The following is an 18,539-nucleotide window of genomic DNA, read 5'->3' on the forward strand; positions in this document are numbered from 1 at the left end:
CATTCAAATTTTTATAACACATTCCAAAGAAATCACCAAGCACGAAACTAATTCTTCCAGTTTACTTTCAGTTTCTAGAGAAGGCTTGCAGTAGAAACAAATTTGCTATTACAGTGCTTTTAACACTGTCATTTTCCCGTATCACTAGAAGTAACTTCTGTTCACAAGGAGCAGCAACCCATTTTTGCACACTTGCATGCATTTTAATGCAGAAATTCTGTACAAGCCAACAGCTTTATAGGTCATTCCCACCAGGTGAGGAGCCACAGATTCTTGGGAGATGCTCTAGCAATGCTGTTCTGTTCCTTTGTAAGGAATCAGAGGTTCAATACAAGCTGAAAAGAATCCAGCAACCACGAGGAGGCCACAGTCTGCAGAACAGAGCGTACCAGCTTTCTCTGCAGCAGAGTACAGATATGATTACAGGGCTGGACAGAAGCACAGTCAAGGAGGTTCAGGCAGCTCTTGCTCCTGTAACACCTGAGTAGGCAGCAGCCGCTAACTAAAGCCAAGCCACTCCTCAGCTGCAGTGGCTTTTTTGGGCTTTCATTGCCCAACAGCACAGAGAGTAGCCCTTCTGTAACATGCCACATAGAGATGTTCTTACAAAGCACAGCATAAGGGTTTGATTTAGCTGCTGATAGTTATTTAGACTGACTCCTAATAAGCCAGACACCTGCAATGATTTAGAAGCCTGTTGTTGTGGGTTTTTTTCCTCAATATAATCAGTTTCAATAAATTCCAGCTCAAGTTACATAGGACAGTTAACATCTGAGTTTAACCTCTTGCCCAATGCATATTAAAAACGCATTTCCTTTTACAGAATTTGGATAGAAAGTATGTCGCCAGTTACTTCAGTGGAGTTAAGATACCATGGGCATAACTCACAGGAAATAACTCTTGACAATGCAAGTTACATTGTGCTACAGAAAGTTACATTTTTTCCCAAAAGTATTTCATGTCACTGCTGCTTTCATTTAATTATGAAGAATATATAGAGACACCTTAACATCATACAAGTATGTTTCAGTTTATACTTTTTAAATATAAAAAAAAATAATTGCCCAATTGGGTTGGAAGTGTTTTATTACTTCTTTGAATTCATTAGCCATGATAAAATGTCAAAAGCACCAGTCAAGACAGAAATAAATAACATGATCTCATGTTAGAGAGAAAGTTGCAAATACAGTATATTAAATTATAGCAATATGCTGCTTCACACCAATCGATGTAGACAGCACACTAGGGAGACAGTAGTTTTACTCACGATCATTGAAAAGATCTATTACCAGAACAAGTGAGCTGCACACCCAACTACAAGGATCATTCTTTCTTTTACCAATTTACTTCATGAATTTAATCAAGGGTTTGAACGGGCAGTTTTGGAAGTTCAACATCCCCATTGTCTAGAGGTAACAAGAGTGGTACAAAGCTTTTCACAATATGCCACACAAACAGACAAGGCTTTCACATCTTTGTAGTCTTTGCTTTCAGGTCCATTCCTGCACCAAGTCAGTTTAAAGCCACATCTTAAGTCCTCCTTAGTACACAGTAAAGATAAACTCAGGGCAGGCAACATATGCAACATTAGTATCATAGTACTATGAAACCACACTTCAAGAGCTTTGAGCAGAGCATCTCTGCAAGTTTATGGGGAGCACTGTATCAGTCAGAAAATAAAGGAAATAAGTTACAGTCCCTTTGGGGAAAAAAATCCATGCAGAAAAGCCATATTGAAAATATTAAGGCAAGGCCTCTACAATTGCACAGCACTTCCAGCCTGAATTAAGTCATGAGTGTTCTATTACTTAGATGTTTCCCTAATTTCTCTTTTATGTCCTACGGCAAAGTTTTCCACTGAAAAAAATAGGAAAAAACCCCCAATTTCTCTACTGAAGGCCTAGTAACATGTCACTTGCATGACATCTCTCATGGTCAGTAAAAGACCATAACCACGTCCTCTTCCAGGCAGGCATTTGAAAGAAGTAATCTTCTGTCAGAGAAAATGGATGTAATATATACTGTAGTGAAGTAATTTCTTACACAAAAAAGATAACACATATGGACAGATGCACTGCAAAATGAACAGCTTATACAACAACTAAAGTTTGAAACATCTGAGACCCATGACAGCAGGTCAGATGGAGTAGAAAGCCAAAAGGACAATCTCTATTTTTTAGGTTTAAATTCACCACTGCTTTAATGTAATGTCTGTACTTTAAACTAAAAAAATTGTACATTAAAAATACATATGATCATTCCAGTGAGGAAAAACATTCCCATGATTACTCAAGCTCAGAAAATTTTTTAATTAACTGTATTAAATTATGCCAGTGATTAAATCTTGTTATTTACAAGATCAAGTACTACTCTGATTCTTAGTAATGGTGCAGTATCTAAATTAAGATCACAGGGGCTGGATTACGTTCTGGTTGCTAAACACTTTCTTTTTTAGCTATCTATCCAGTTCTTTGGAGTTTTTGAGAGTCTGGAAAAAGGGAGAAAGGAAATGAAGTCAAACATTTCTGTGCCTCAACATATTTTACATCTAGATCAATTTTTGTTATCTAGTCCCATGACTCAGTAACATGGTTTAAGTTTGAAGCCTGTAACAATTGTGACATAAGAATACAGAAGACAACACATTTTTGTTCACAGTAACACACTAATTACTGTACTCACTGGTAAACTTCAATTTTGTAATTATTTTTAAGTACTGTGTTTCCAAATACCTCTGCATAGAGCACCAAATTATTTGTGTGGGAGCATCAAATTTCCCGACATTTTCCATATAATCCTTACAAACACCTCACAGATCACCGAACTTGTACTTTGAAGAATTCTACAGAAACATTGCACAGACTTTGCACCACAAGGGCTTATACATTCAAAGGCAGCTTGCTGGAGTGCAGGTCCATCCATTCACATTGGGGAAAAAAGTTCACATAAACTCCAAAAAAGAGAAAATGAAGTGAAACCTAGTGTGACTTTACACCAACAAGAACAACAATAAGGACAATTACTATAACAAACAAAATTAAAATAACAAGCATCTTCCGATTCTTCTTTTGGTATTGCTCTGCCTATAGAAACAGAAGAGAAGAAGTTAATACTTGGATTTCTGCAAAGCTACGAAGTACAGACTCTTGTTTAGTGTAAGTACATGTATCTCAGAATTGTTCTTCAGTAACTTGACACTTCATACAATGTATATTGCAAGCAACTCCCACAAAATAACTCTGGCCTGCACCATAGACTTCAGTGAAGGTAGGTGTACACTGAAGTCACATTTATCTGTATTAAACAGCAGACTCTATAATGAAGAATGCATCCTCATGTCAGTTAAGCAACCTTACTGTGACTTCTTTTCAGCAGTCCCTGAGAGGGCCCTATTCCTCCACAGGACATGTGAGCTACACAGAAGAATGACACTTCATTTGGAAGAACACTTAGCTATGAAGACTGTGGAAACAAGGTCAGGCAACTGGGTATGTGAAAGTCTGAACAGTAAAAGTTCGTAAGATGTTTTAACTCATTTTGCTCATAAGATTCCTGTATTATATTTGAAGGACATCAAAATTCACAAGAAAACTTCATTTTTTAATAGGCATTTTTGTTGTACCTGATTCAGCTGTGCTTTTTCATTTAATTTCAATTAGAACTGAAAGCTTTCTTTTTGATTTGGTTCTCAGTTTTCTGCTTCATTCCTTCTTTCTTCTAACCACACTCTCATCCCTTTCCTCTTTTTCCCAGGGGAATTAAAAGGAGGCAACGTGGAGAAAACTCTCCAAAAACCAAATGAAAGTCTGCTAATAGAAGCTAAACAAAACAAAACTTACATTTAATTTTTTTTTAAATTAATAAACCTTCAAAATTTAAAGGGAAAAAGATATTAATTCTTCTCCTTTATAGTCCCTGGAAAGTAATTATTTATTATCAGATCTGCTAAAGAGGAGTTTTTGACCTCAAACTATGTAACATGCAACCACTGTGATTATTTACTTAATTAGGCTTTAAGTATCAAAGCCTGACAAAGTATCACAACTGATTCCAATTTTCATGTGAAGCAGGAATTGTTAAGTAGTGATTCATATCACCAGACTTCCGCAGTGAATTAATGCAATTTCTGTGAAAGTGCTGTCTCAGTGGTTTGTAGTAATTACGCCAATTAAAACAGAAAAGAAAATTGACATTCTAGATATTAAATCAGAATAAAGCTACCAACAGTATTAGAAACAGCAAGGTATCTGTGTTCAATACTACTATTCAGACCTGTGTGTATGTCTTCCATGATAGGTGAAAAAATTCCTATGCTGTACTGAAAACAGGTATATATTGCATCAAAAATCCATACTCTAGTCAGCAATCCAAACAGGGGTTTGCTGACAGTTCATTAACTACCACTAGACTAGAAATAGCATTGATTCCAATGGATTCACTTATTTCCAGTTCAGTTTGTGCAAATTGCTTGCAAATACTTTAAGCCTTGTTCACTAATGGTCAATGCCTTCCTTATTTTAGTGATCTCCAATTTACTTTTACATATAACAAGGATAAACCTGTAACCAATTTATTTTGCTTTTCCTCAAATAGCACCTTTTTGCTGTCCATATATTAGAAGTCTACCATAATATGAAGAAGTTGAGTGTGTGGTAATAAGATGTCCATGTTTCCAAAACAATGTTTTACTTAAGAGGCTTTTGCATAAATATCTCATTCTACTTTATTTCCAGCAATGGAAGGACTGAACTGAGCTGACAAGTCAGAACTTAACTTATAATCAAAACAAAACAGCCAACAAAACAAAACAACCACAGAACTCTGTGTTCTGCTGCCAATTCAAACTTTTCAGATGCTTATAGTAAAAGCTTCACATTAAAAGCATAAGGTTGGACTTAACATCTAACAAGTGTCAGATGGTAAGAGAAAACATTAAAAGTTATTCTTGCTGCTCATACTATTGAGATAATGTTTTCAAACTAGGATATATCAACTGACTGAGATCTCTAGTGAGGCACCCAATAACCAGTCCTATTTCACAAGCACTGGGCTCTCCAAACAGAGAAGGAATTGCAGATAGGTCCCACCAGGTCAGCACTATAAAGATCAAAGCACATTGCTTGGATGCCCAGAAAGCTGTTTAAGAAATTAACACTAGGCATCAAGCATGACATTAACAGAAGTTATACGGAAAGTTCCTACTACAGTACAGTTGGACATTTTATACTGTACAGCAATCATTTCTAAAAGGGACAATGTCCCATTGAAAAATGACTGAATAACTTAATGGCTATTAAATTATAAAAGATTATTAGATATGCAAACCAGCTTAAGTATTCCTTCAGCTTACCTTGTGTAGTTGTTTTAGACCCTCTTCAGTTTTCATACATGATTGTTCAACATTGTAGTCAATTCTATCTAGAACTGTTCCCTAAATAAAATGGAGAGAATGAGCACCAAATTGAACCTAAATGAACTTCATAAAGCAATTACTATTATGAACAGCAGAGTAATTAACAACACTCACAGCAAACAGCTAATGAACTATGTATAAACTATGAACTTTTACAGAAGAACTAGTTGGGACTTCATTAAACCACCTCCTTGCTCAATGCCTAACTGGCAGCTCTGTCACCATCTCACATCACATCCCTTAATAATCACCTTACTTCCAGTTTAGGTTAAATGTGTCAGTCAAAAGCACCTGAACTGAATCTCTGGGAGAAATAACCAACAGAACTTTGGCATTCTATGTTTTTTTCAGTCTAACACCCATAACCAGTTGAATTTTATTTATTTATTTTCATTAACTCATCTTCTAGCAGATTTTAAGCAGAGGAAACCTTAGCCTGAAGAGGTAAGTTAGGAAAAGCGAGAAGCACATGAAAACAGGATGTTACAACAGGAAGAGTCTGGAAGTCTTAACACTACATGGAATCTCCTATTTCTCACTAACACTGTGATGTCAACATACCTGTTCTACTATCATTGCTCCCAGGTCCCTAAATATTTCATTGAGATCGGAGATTGACTGTACAATCTGGCGGATTTCTCGTTCCCGTTCTTCCACCATTAATGTGTTTTGCTCCACCAATGCTAGCTGGTCATTTGTAAAACCCTGTTGAAATAAAAGATTTAGATGTTGAACTAACATTAACAGCATGAAAACACTAGAAATAATTATAAGGATTATAAGATTTCATAACACAACAGTCCTTTTGGAATTTCCTTAGTAGAAAGTATCTAAGAAAAAAAAATTATTGTATTTTAAAAACAGAGTTTCAGGGTCACTAAAATAACTTGGACAGCTATTTATAGTTTGAGCAGAGAAAATGTAAATTTTGCATCCTGCCCAAACACACAAACAACTTTTTAAAATAAGATTTGTCCTAAACCAATGTTTTTATTGGTGTATGTAACCAATACATGCAAGTGTCTAGTAGTTATGGAATATCTACTGATTGATCAGCATTACAGAAAGTCCCATAACGCCAATGTGTAAAGACACAGCAGCAATTCTGATTTTTTTTTTTTATAAACTACAGAGACCTTACTGTTTTTGTGAATGTCTCCATTCACAACTGAACACTATCCTTTCCTCATCACTCTTATTTAGAGATAAGTGAAAAACCTGTTATACACAAGATTAGCTGAAAAGCTGCCTTGACTTTTTCAGTTAAACATTAAGCATTACAGTTAAGAGTATTCTGCAGCACTATTAGATAGGACACAATAGAACAGATCCCACCATTGCTTAGAAATGCAGTATCCCCAAACTCCACAAGAGAGTAAAACAAAGAAGTGGGGCTGGTACAGCTCTAAAACAAAACAACTTAACTGTGCAGAAACAAATCATTACACCATTATTTGCAACAGTTTGTAATACTGAAAATCTTCAGTTACACTTCAAAGTTCACTTTAAAGAGTACCACCTTCCACCCAAACTCAGAATCACACAATTTTCTAACAATTTCTCCTGCATCTGTCCAGAAAGCTGGTATGACAAAGGACAGCACTGTATTTACAGACCTTCTAGTCTCTGTCAGTCATGTAAGAGCAATTCAGTAGTCAAACTGAGTTCCCTCACACTGCAATACCAAGGCTGATGGCACAATTGTCTTAACATCGCAACAGCAATACTCATTAGGAAAATGCATCACACAAATCTGCAGAAATAGAATTTCCATGTAGCTTGGTGCTCATGGCATACCATTGTGATATTTTCATACTAAAATTAAAGGTACATTAAAAAGTTTATTTGTATTGAATTTGTGTAATAATATCTTAACTTACTCTATCGTAAAGTGTATCATCCTCCCCATCATCCATCAGTGGGACTGAGGTGTCAAAGAAGTGTTTGGATCTTTCTTCTCTATTCTTCATGCCTGTAAGAGACAAACTATGTTTGAGCATATTTACGCACACTAAAATCAGAGTAAGAGTAAGGTCTGAAGCACCAGATAGAAAAGCACAAGAAAGAAAATCTGGCTAATAAATGACATAAATAGCAGTATCTAAATTTTAACTGTTACACAGGCTTACCATTTAACAAAGCATAACAAATGCAACCAGACTTGCCAGACTCCAATTAAATCAGTGATTTTAAGTCATTAAGTTCCATGAAGTTAAAAAAATTAGGTAAGTTAAGAGCCTTAAAGTGTGATCACGCTAGGCTATTTTCTAACAAATTCTCCTAGGAACATCCCTTGTCTGAATTGTGATCTTATGTTCCACCCATGCCATTTATATCATGGGAGGAAGAAATATTATATCAGTATTAAATTTGAAGATCAAATTTTTGTGGGTTTCTTCCAAGTTTATTTTAATCTTACTTAGCTGAAAATAGAACTGCACACAACTATAGAGTTTTAAACAGAGGATATTCCACTTTCAATCTATTTATGGATGCAGAGTTTTAATTTATCACAGACTATCTTTTGAAATTTTATCTATCACAGACAACCAATCAACAGCAGGTATCATGTCTGAAGACCAATGGCTGCTTCACCAGTGTAACAGAAGTAGCTTTGCAGACCACAATTTGAGAAGCAATGATGCATTAAAAATGTAGATGGATGAAATACACTGGTTTTGTTGATATATTTAACCATGAAATTTCTCTTTTAGCAATACGAAAGAGAGGTAGCATAAAGCAGTTTGAACATGGGCTGTTCAAAGTTTCTGAACCAGAAACTTCCAAATTCTAGCCTCCACTCTAATATACTTCTGGTAGTCCTGTGTGCATCACTTAACCCTTCTGTGCTTCCATTTTCCCAACCAAGAAAATAAGCACATCTTAATTAGTGGTTTCCAGAGAAGTTGCCCATGTATTACTGTATCTCTTATGCTTACGTTTGAGATAGTCAGACTGTGCATGCCTAAAGTTGGTGGATAGGTCCTGAAGGGACTGTGCTAAGGAAGACACTACATTCCTGAGAACACGTGCTTCTTGTTCTGTACAACTACGTGACCTGCTCTGCAAGACCTGGACTGCTCTCTGACATCTGTGAAATAACTGAGAAAACAAGTCCATTAGTGAAAACCATACAGCAACACACACTTTAAATATCACATTGCAAAAGTTGCAGATGGAAGACTAATATTTTGATTGCTATATTTTTAAAATCAATTTCTTATTGCCCAGTGCAATGTTTAAAAAGACATGGAAACACGGAACACAGATGAACAAATAACTTAAAATTAACAGGGTAGCAGAGTAACACAACTACTAACCAAAGACATCTGCTTCATTATAACTGCTTGGACCGGAAGCCTTAGAATACATATGTATCTTTCTATCTCTCCATATTTCTCCAAGATATCTCTAAATATGGTTTGATTAAGGCTCTCAATCCTATTCCAAGTAGGAAAGCAAACAGGTAAGTAAAAGAACAGGGAGGTTAAGTGACTCATTGAGAAGTTCACTGAGACAGTGAGTGCAGTACCAAGCACAGAGCCCAGGACTTCTGGCTCACTAATACGGATTACAAAAGAAACACTTTTCTCAAAGGAAACCACTGCCTCATCATGATGCATTACAGATATGTCAAACTGTAGGTTTAGAATTGAAAGCAGTCTGTACCTGTGTGATCTCTTGGGTTGTTATCTCTATTGCCCGTTCTTCTTCACTGCTGTCATCCAGTGTTGGTCTGTTTAGATGTTTATCATGAAGACTGGCTAATTCTTTCATCTTTTGTTTAACCCTGGCGATATCATACTGAATCTAAAACAGAAAACCCAACCATGAAGAAAGGGAAGTGACTAATGTTTCAGAGGAAAAGGTTCTAACAAATGCTAGACAAAAATCATTGAAAGAAATCTATATAACATAAAAAGCAGACCAAAGATAATTTAAAAAACCCACATAAAAAGCTGAAAAAGTAGTAACTGAACACTCTCATACACTTTGAGTTTGCTACTTTTTAAACCTACTCTTGTTAATCTTAGGCAGGACAGCTGTTTTCAAATATGCTTCATTAAGTTGGAATAATATTTTTATCATTATATAATTAATATCATAGTAAGAAGGTTTAGCCAACTTCTAAAAATATAAATGAAGATTCAGGTCACACCTTCAACTCTGTCAAACAGAACAGCCTGAACTTAACAGTAGAAAAATGACATGCTTTCAAACAAGTCATTAAAAAGAAATCTGTATGGATGATTATTATCGTAGTAAAAAGGAGACTGATCACCTTTCTGCACAATGGGTTCGGTACGCACAAACTGATGAGCCAACATGTGTTCTGAGAGTACATTTGAAAAGGATTCTCTGAAAGTCAAGAATAGCTTCACACTCAAAATACTGGAAGAGGTTTTTAAGTGGATGCTTCCAGAATCATTCCCTTGCATTTGTCCAAATATTTCCATAACTTGCAAGGCATCAGTACTGCCCAGACAGCAAAAATTCTCCTGCCAGAAGACACTAACACCTTCTGTTTTCAAATAGGGAACTGCTGACCTTCAGCCATTTTAGGGTCTATTCAATTGGACCCCTCAATGGGTTCAAACAAAAAAATCTGCTGGAAGTGCTAATTTTTTTTGTACCCTTCCTTCTAAGTTTCAAACTGAGAACAACTTTGCTTTGCTAAGAGTTTTAGGACCTTCCTGCAGTCTCAAGTCTAAACGCTCAGCTATAGCATGTCTATTCTAATGGTCCCAGTGCATTGTTAATACTGGGCTCTCACTGATAATGCAAACCCAGTCTTCTGGAATTTCTGGCCCTAGATAGCCTCCCTTTGTCTCACTTGCAACATATCCTTCAAGATAATAAGTCACAGCTTGCCTGATATTTTCCTCTAAACAAGGGTGTCAATTTAGAAAGCACACTTATTTTAATTTTTCTTCTAATACTACTTCTATCGTAAAACTTAACAGCATTGAGAATGTAACTGACAACACTAATAAATCCCTACATGAGAAATCAAATTCTGTGTTGGATTTGCCACACAACTTACTTCGTCTGCTCCATCAACCCATTTGGGAGGTAAGCGTTTAGTTACTCCAATTGCTGCTTCTGGATCTAAACTTATTCCCGATACCAGTGCCATACGATCATCAGCAAGCTACAGAAGATAAGAAAAGAAGCAAATTAATTGTACTCAGATCCAAATCCTTGAGCATTAGGAAAAAGTGCAGGTATGCCTTCCCATAAAAATTAACCTCAAAAATGTGTTTGCGCATGATGTGGGTATGATCAAGCTCCACGTCTCCTGGTTGTCCCTATACACTAATGACCTACATCCTCCCACTTCCTACGGCATCTGAAAGATGAAAGTTACTCTTAGAACAAATTCTTAGCAGATTTTCAAGGAGAAAATATGGTATTGCAGTGAGAATTCAAGTAATTCTCATGTTGGTACATGAGAATGTTGTATTAGACAATGATTCACAGCCAAGGGATCCCTAAGCAATGGTGTAGCATGGTTTATACTGGGCCAGGCAAGTCTGAAAATCTCATTTGGGAAAATCTCCAAATAAAAATGGTTATTATATCTCCAAGAAATGAAAATAGTATCCCATGATTGTTCTCAAGCAATATTGTATTTAGCCAGACACTCACCTACTAGGCAGCTGAAGAACAAACACTCTTGCAAACTGACATGCAACTGAAATTGTTAAATTATTTAACAGAAATTAAAAGGTGCTAAACAAAAATAGCCAAGGCAGTGACCAATCCACACTTCCCTATATCACAATGATACATGCTTGCTGCTTCAGCTATATGGTCTGAGATAAAGAAACTTGCAGGAAAATGGGTCAAATAATTCTCCAGAAAATTGCAGAGATTGTCAGAGAGTAAATAAGACAATGCGCCAGCCAGCTTATACACAGCTTTCAACAGATCCACAAGAAGGCTGGAGATAGGGAAGGAGTAAAAGAAACCCTTTATCACAATTAATAGCCATAATTTGAATAACTCAGGTGCAACAAATCAGGGGTTTATATTATTGGACACTGATGCACACTGATGTACAGCAGCACAGTTGTAGTTGCAGAAGGGTATGATATACTTTTTGGAGGCTATTTTTGGGAATAGAATCCAATTTGTAGGGTTCAAATATTAAAAGGTTTTAATTAGTTATGTATTTTTTTCCTAAAAGTATTTTTTAGTGTCACAAAATACCTGTATGAAATCTATCAGAATCTTATTTTTCAAATAATACTTTTGGATGCAGGTTGAATAACTTCAACCTCAAGAAAGCTTAAAATATGACAGCTATGAAGGAATAAGAAGATAATGTGCAGGGTGTTTGTTTTGGCTTTGTTTGTTTTTTTTTAAACCTCAGTTTGGCAAAAACCAAAAGCCATGGTCTGATCTTGACTATACACGTACAGATTTATCTGCTTTGATATCATTACCAGTAAAATGTGCTCTTCACCCTCAATAAGAATTCTTTTACAGACAGTATTAGTGCTACTGACCTTTCAACAGATCAGAAGATTTTTCTTGGTAGGGTTTAGAAACTTGTGTAAATAGACTCAGTGCTATAGTGCAGATAGAAAAAAACCTGTTTCTACAATGGCGCAGTGTTGGATGAGGTTGTCCAGAGGAAGTATGGTATCTTTGTTCTTGGAGGTTTTCAAGACTTGGTTAAAAAAAAGTCATGGATGACCCTATATAGATTACCAATAGTCCTGTTTTGAGCAGGAGCTTGAACTAGAAGATCTCCAGAGGTTCCTTCCAACAAGTACGCCTATGATTCTCCAATTTAAGGCTGAGTATGATACACACCTAACAGTGTGCAGGGTCACAGAGCAACATTTAGCACTGGTGCCATAGATGCTTCCAGTCATCTTCCTTCTCTGAGAGGAAGGCAGGGGAATGGATGGACTTCGAAGACAAATATAATATATAAGAAGGCATTGTCAATGATACCACTTGAAACATACCTAATTACTTCACTGTTTGTTCTCAGGGAAAAAGATTTCATACAAAAACCTCACTTCCTAGTTTCTCCCAGATTTCTAATTTTCCTTTATCAGGCCTGGAAAGCTTTGTGGTTCCCCACCCCCTCCCCTTTTAAAAAACAATCCCTCTTCCTTCCTGGGCAATTCTTTCCTGAAAGCCTGTTTTTTTTTATTCCTGACCTTATTTCCTGACCAATAAAGTTTGTACAATTTATGTATAGCATTAAAAATAGTTAATAGCTTCATTGTATAAAGTCACTATATCCCATATATACACAATAACTCAGACTAGTTTATACATGTATCTATTAACAATGTAACATTATATCACTAAATGCTTGTCTTCTCTATGCAGCCTTGTTCTTCTACTGTACACAGAGACACCTCATCCTATATAATTAAATTTAATAAAATAGCAGAATAAAGAAAGGAACATTTTAGCTCAATGAGGTACACTTGATGCACCATGGCAGAATAGAATGTGAAAAACAATACCTCATCCAGCTCCTGAAGTGATTTGTGGATCCCATCAGCCCCATCCAGTTAGAGACAGCAAAAGATAAAAGGGAAAAGAGACACATAGGACAGATATAGGGTATGGTCAGCTGAGAAAATACTAATTTATTTTTTAAGCATGATGGTTTACCAAGAACAAAACAAATTGGCTTTTAAAACACAACTATTCAATAAATACATCATGATATTGTACTTTTTAAGTCAGCATTTTGCTTGATGCACAAGCTTTTTTAAAAAAATATGTCAGTTGCTTGGTAAACAGAAAGAACATAAGAGACCAAGTTAAGAGCTTGGTTTGTTTTCCAAAACTACTGCACAAGGAAGTTTCTAGTTACTAAAATTTCAGGTAGAAAAACTGCAATAGGATATATTGAAGTGTGACAGCAAGGGCAATTTGACTGCAGTATTCAACATCCACTGGCGAGTTAGAAGGTTTGATTATGATTGGAGGATGCACACACAAGCTTTCATAAGACATTTGCTGACAAGCACCCCAGTTATCACAGGATATCACAGACAGCAAAAGACAAAACGAAAGCAAATGTAGTATACGCTCACTTTATACACACTTCAATTATGCTCTAGTTTCAGATAACGTTATTCCTACATGCATCTGAAAAAATACAGAAGGCTAGTATCTGCAACATATCTGCACCTTCTCCATCAGTCTTTGTACTGTAGAGGGTGTGTGTGAGCAATAGGATATTTCACTGAAAGATTAATAAAGCAAGCATATCAGATCTAAAACAAGGACAAAATACTTGTGGTTTAACAAGGCAGCAGGCTTCAACTAGTGATCTCTTTTATCCTATACCAAGCTTTTGAAATAGGACTACACTGTTAGGAATGCTACTTTGATTATCTGAGTTTAAGGAGTGGTAGACTGTCCACATGAGAATGCATCCAGGGCAGAATGCAATTTTTGACAGAGCACTCTCCTAGTAAAGGATTTCTTCAGGTGAAGCCTAGAGAGTGAACTAAGGTAAGCCAAAGTACTACAAGCTAGAGTCTGCAACACTGCCCCACTGGAATGCAGCAGCTCTGCTCTGGGGATACCGCCCAAAAGAAAAGGTAATTAGCTGCAACTCTGACAGTGATAGGCACCTTAGAAACATGAAAGGTGAATAGCTCACACTACCATCTTTACACGTCTTGCTAAAATAGCACGTTTTGCAACTAGCTACGGAACTCAACTGTCCACCAGGATCAAGACCGAGCCATTGACTAACTTCCTCCACTGCACAAGAGTGACAATTTCCAATCACCGCTAGCTTTGATTGCATTTGAATGAGCATCCTAGAAAATAGCTTCAATTAATGTTAACAAACATTGTAAATAAACATTTTATGCAAGTGCTAAGTGTTATTGCACTCACTGCTGAGTAAAAGTGTAGTTTCACTGCTCAGTAGCCTGTATGCGAGTTTAAACTATCACTAACTTTTCTTGGTGATGTTTAAAAAAAAAATCCAGGGATCTAAAAAAAGTGATATTGATATTGGCAAAAACCCATGTTAACAAGAACTAAATGCAGTGCCAAATTAAACATATATAATACACATTACTATTGACATTTCCTGTTCTGCAAATACAATTTAATACAAAGCTTGTTAGACACAGGTGTAATAGCGTTAGCAATGAACAAAGACCATTCAACAGCAACTCATCAGTTGAAATAAAGTTTGCCATACTAAGTACTGCTTTTCCTAACAAAAATGCATTAATGCAAAGCAATTTACAATGATGAGACTGCCAGCAGATATTTACTGGTGACTATTACAAATAAATTATAAGTTTGAACAGGAAGTGTAAAAGCCTCAGTAGAGCTGAGCTGCCAAGCAGTCCATCACAGTCTGACTAGCTCAAAACTTAGAAAAAGCTGCATAAACTGCTACTGAATAAATAGCTTTTTGAAATTTCTGTAATGAGGACTCATTCTAGAATCTACTGACTCCCCTCTCTCACAGATGACTTTCAGTATTATTTGTATTTGGGGAAAAAAAAAAAATAAAGAGGGCAATGGACATCAGAGCAAATTATGGAAAAATTCAAGCAATGAGAATAATCTACACCAGTGTATTTAACAGTGCCCACACTGAAGTGAATAGAAGAGTTCTGCTCTATGAAATAACCAGGATTTTTGTCCTTGGGGAAAGGAGACATCAAAAAGCACAGTGGACAAAAAACCTCATGTCAATGCTAACATGAAGTTATTAGAACAATAAGCGTATTTATTATTCATGAAGCAAATAGAGATGTGATCAGCACAAAGACAGACCTCTTCTATTCATTTTACGTGAAGTAGTAGGAAAAAGGGATCAACAAGGTGGGGAGGGAGGGGCAGAGGAAGAAAGTACAGAGGACGGTGGGGTTTTGAGGAGAGGGCTCGGAGAAAGGGAGCTAGGGAGAGCCGGGGCAGGTGGGGGGGGGGGGATGGGGGAAGGCTGGAGGGCCAGACGGGAGGAGCGGGGCACACAGCACGGCTGCCTGGCAGCCCGAGGCGCAGCAAGGTACAGTAGGATGAAGGGAGGAGACTCACCGCAGCAGCCATGCTACGTGAACTCAGAGGGCTGGAGGAGCCGTAACTACTCACTTGCTCGGCCAGCAGCTGCCGGCTCTGCACCGCGTTGTTCCGCAACAACAAGAACGCGTCCGTTAGACGCCGGGTGGCCATGGCCTACCGCCCCGGGGCCCCTCGCCCCGGGGCCGCTCGGCGCCTCGCTGCCGGGCCCTGGGCCCGCGGCCCTACCTCAGCCTGGGGCCCGCGGGCAGAGACGGCGGCCGCCCCCGGCGACGCCCGCTGGCCGCTCACAGGGCCCGGGCGGAGACCCCCAGCGCCGGGCCCGCCGGGCCCCCCCGGCCGCCGGCCCCATCCATCCCCCCCCGGATCCGACTGCAGCCCCAGCAACGGCCCGGCTCACTTCCGCGTTGTGCATCGCTCAGCGCCTTCCGCCCCGCCCGCCTCCCGCCGCCCCGTCCGGGCCCGCCGGCCGCCGCACCAGCGTTCCGGCCCTCCTGAAGCCGGGCGGGAGCCAGAAAAAGCCCACAGCCAGCGGCTGTGAAACCCCCTTAGGGCTGACGAACCCCAGCCCTCTGACTCGCTTGGCCGTAGCGGGGGATGTGGGCGTTAGTGCCATATGTTGGGGTCCCATAATGACAGCCAGGTGTGGGCCCATGAGAAATGGCAGCCTCCGTGTCTCCACACCTGCCCTGGGCTCCCTCGCTGGCGCTGGGCTGGAGCCCTGCCTTTCCCTGGCGGGAAACGGGGCAAACTGGCTTCGTACAAAGAAGCCCTAACATTTCCATAGCGTTTTCAGTAAACTTGCTCCTTCTCACTGCTGCGCAGCATCCTCAAATCATCCCCAAAAGGCACAAGTTTGGTTCAAAGCAAAATACTGTAGTTATGACCATTTTGGTTTTATGGCTTCTCTTTCTCCATTTATTCTTCTGCATCTCCCCACCTTCCCCCCAGTTTCCTTTCAGTGAATTTTCTGTTTTCCAAAAACCCTTGTACAGCTCTTTTTGCTGGCTCCAACCATTCAAAAATCAGGATGTTCCCTGAAAATGAACAAGCTGTTTAAAACAACAATATTGAGTCTGCCTTTTTGAGACAGGCTTTTTAATAAGGCGAACTGAAACGATTTTTTCCCTGCTGCTCTGTCAGGCCGGTCGGGGTCCCCCGAGTGGGGCCGACGTGACACGAGGTGGGGCTGGGGCTCCCTCCGGCGCGCCCCGCGCCAGGTCCGCACTTGCGCCCGCACGCCGGGGGACGTCCAACATGGCCCCGGCATGGCCAGGGCAGCTGCTGCACGCTGGTCGTCAGGAGAGTCCCTAGCTTAAACTCTCAAAGGAACCCCCCAAACAACTACTGTTTACACATATGGTAGGAACAGTGACTATAATCACAACCACATTTTCTGGAAATGTTACCCTGTTTTATCTAACCGCCTGGGCAAACTCGTGCAGTGAGAAATAGAAACAAGTATTCCTTTGCTATTATAAGACATTTGGGGAGTTTTCTTCAGCAGCCCTTCTGCCTCAGCAGGAGAGACCTGAAACTTGGAATTTAGCAAGGAAATAAGCTCCAGTCATACAAGGACTAACGCACGCGTTTCATTTTTCGTGGTCTGGTGAAATCTGTTTTCATTTTGGCTGCCTGTCAGAGGCTTTAAAAATATATGTACGTACTTCATTTCTTCATGCTAATTTTTAATCTACTGTAACAATTTTTTATTCTATGAGAACAGTTTCAGCTAATGACCTTCCAGCCTTCTCTTGGCACTGCTGCTGTGGCTGTAGGTCGAGAGGAATTTCTCCTGCCGTCAGCGATCTCCCCATCATCTTTTAGCTTGGATGTGTGCACGGAGAAAACCAGTTGGAATATCTCACACGGTGGGATGGCAAACATGAACCCAATGGGAAGCCTAATGTGCTGGGAGTTGGTATACGCCAGCAATTAATGTCTTTTACTTCCTGATTTTTGACAGCTTATAAAGGTTTGAATGTTGGGCAGGCTTGGAATTTAAGCAGAGGGTATAAAAGTAGTTGGGACTTGTACACAGAGGGATAAAACTCTGTAAGGAAGGGGTCCAGACGTAACTTGGTGAATAACCACTTCAAAGTGGATATTAGGAATAAGCAAAGGGAGTAGAAGGGATGGAAAAAAGGATTAATCAAATAAAATTACATCTTAGAAGTTAGGAAGTGTAGGCATAAAGGGAAATGTGCCAGAAGCAAAGCCGAGTTAGACCTCGCAAAGGAAATTAAATCAAATAGCAAAATGTTCTTCAGGCGCACATACCAGGAGACGAAGGAGAGAAGAGGTAGGGGTGATGAAAGGGGGAGAGGCAGGACACAAATGAGTGCATAACATATAGTGGAAATATACATAGAGGAAATGAGTGCATGGGGATAGAAATTATCTCATCCAAGTGGAACAAATCATAAAGATCATAATGTGACGATAATTTGGACTAGATGATCGTTATACATCCCTTTCAACTGAAATATTCTAATTTCTGACCCAGACATCTAACAGCACTGGCCTATCAAGATTATATCTGGCTGTGTAACAACAGCACTGCAGGAGCAACACAACACAAGCTGAGAGCAGGAAAAATTGTTCCAGCATTTAAAAAGAGGAAAAATGATTGAAGTCTGATCCAAATAAAATACAAGACTTTTGGATAAATTCAGCAGGAAAGAATAATACCAGATGATGGCAGATAGAAATGGGCTAAAATACAACATGCCTTTACTGAAGGTGGATAGTGCTAGACTAACCTGATGACTTTGTAAAGTAACTAGTTTTCTAAACAAAGAACAACTAGTAGATCTATTCCGTCTCATAATGAATAAATGTAGGCTGGAAATTAGAAGAAAATGTTTAACCGTCAGAGGAATGGGGTCCTGGTATGTCTTTTCTAAAGGCATGGCAAGGGCAAACAAACGCATTATAAGGTAGCACTTGATGCATTAATGAAAAGGATCGTATTTTCCCCTCCTAAGACAGCACATATCCCTAAATACATCTTTCAAAGAGTATACTGTTAATATTTTGGGCTGTTGCTTCTCGATGCTAAAGCTCACTGCCATAGGTTTGGAGCCTGTGTCTT

General features: G+C 38.9%; 1 protein-coding gene across 4 annotated transcripts; it reads right to left on the reverse strand.

The window, feature by feature from the left end:
* Positions 1–1,068: 1,068 nt before the first annotated feature.
* On the reverse strand, positions 1,069–15,834 carry STX16 (syntaxin 16). Of its 4 annotated transcripts, none has more exons than XM_072879146.1 (8): positions 15,464–15,831; positions 10,458–10,565; positions 9,083–9,223; positions 8,353–8,515; positions 7,294–7,385; positions 5,975–6,118; positions 5,351–5,431; positions 1,069–3,083 (listed from the first exon to the last, which is right to left on the reverse strand). In XM_072879146.1, the coding sequence occupies exons 1-8, from the start codon at positions 15,596–15,598 to the stop codon at positions 2,979–2,981; spliced, it is 969 nt and encodes a 322-aa protein (XP_072735247.1). In that variant the 5' UTR covers positions 15,599–15,831; the 3' UTR covers positions 1,069–2,978. The 4 variants fall into 4 exon arrangements, with proteins under 4 accessions (XP_072735247.1, XP_072735249.1, XP_072735250.1 ...); XM_072879148.1 differs by having other exon boundaries at positions 15,518–15,829; XM_072879149.1 differs by lacking the exon at positions 15,464–15,831 and adding an exon at positions 12,907–12,925.
* Between the last annotated feature and the right edge of the window lie 2,705 nt (positions 15,835–18,539).

Source organism: Ciconia boyciana, chromosome 14, assembly GCF_034638445.1.
Source record: "Ciconia boyciana chromosome 14, ASM3463844v1, whole genome shotgun sequence".
Lineage (NCBI taxonomy): Eukaryota > Metazoa > Chordata > Aves > Ciconiiformes > Ciconiidae > Ciconia > Ciconia boyciana.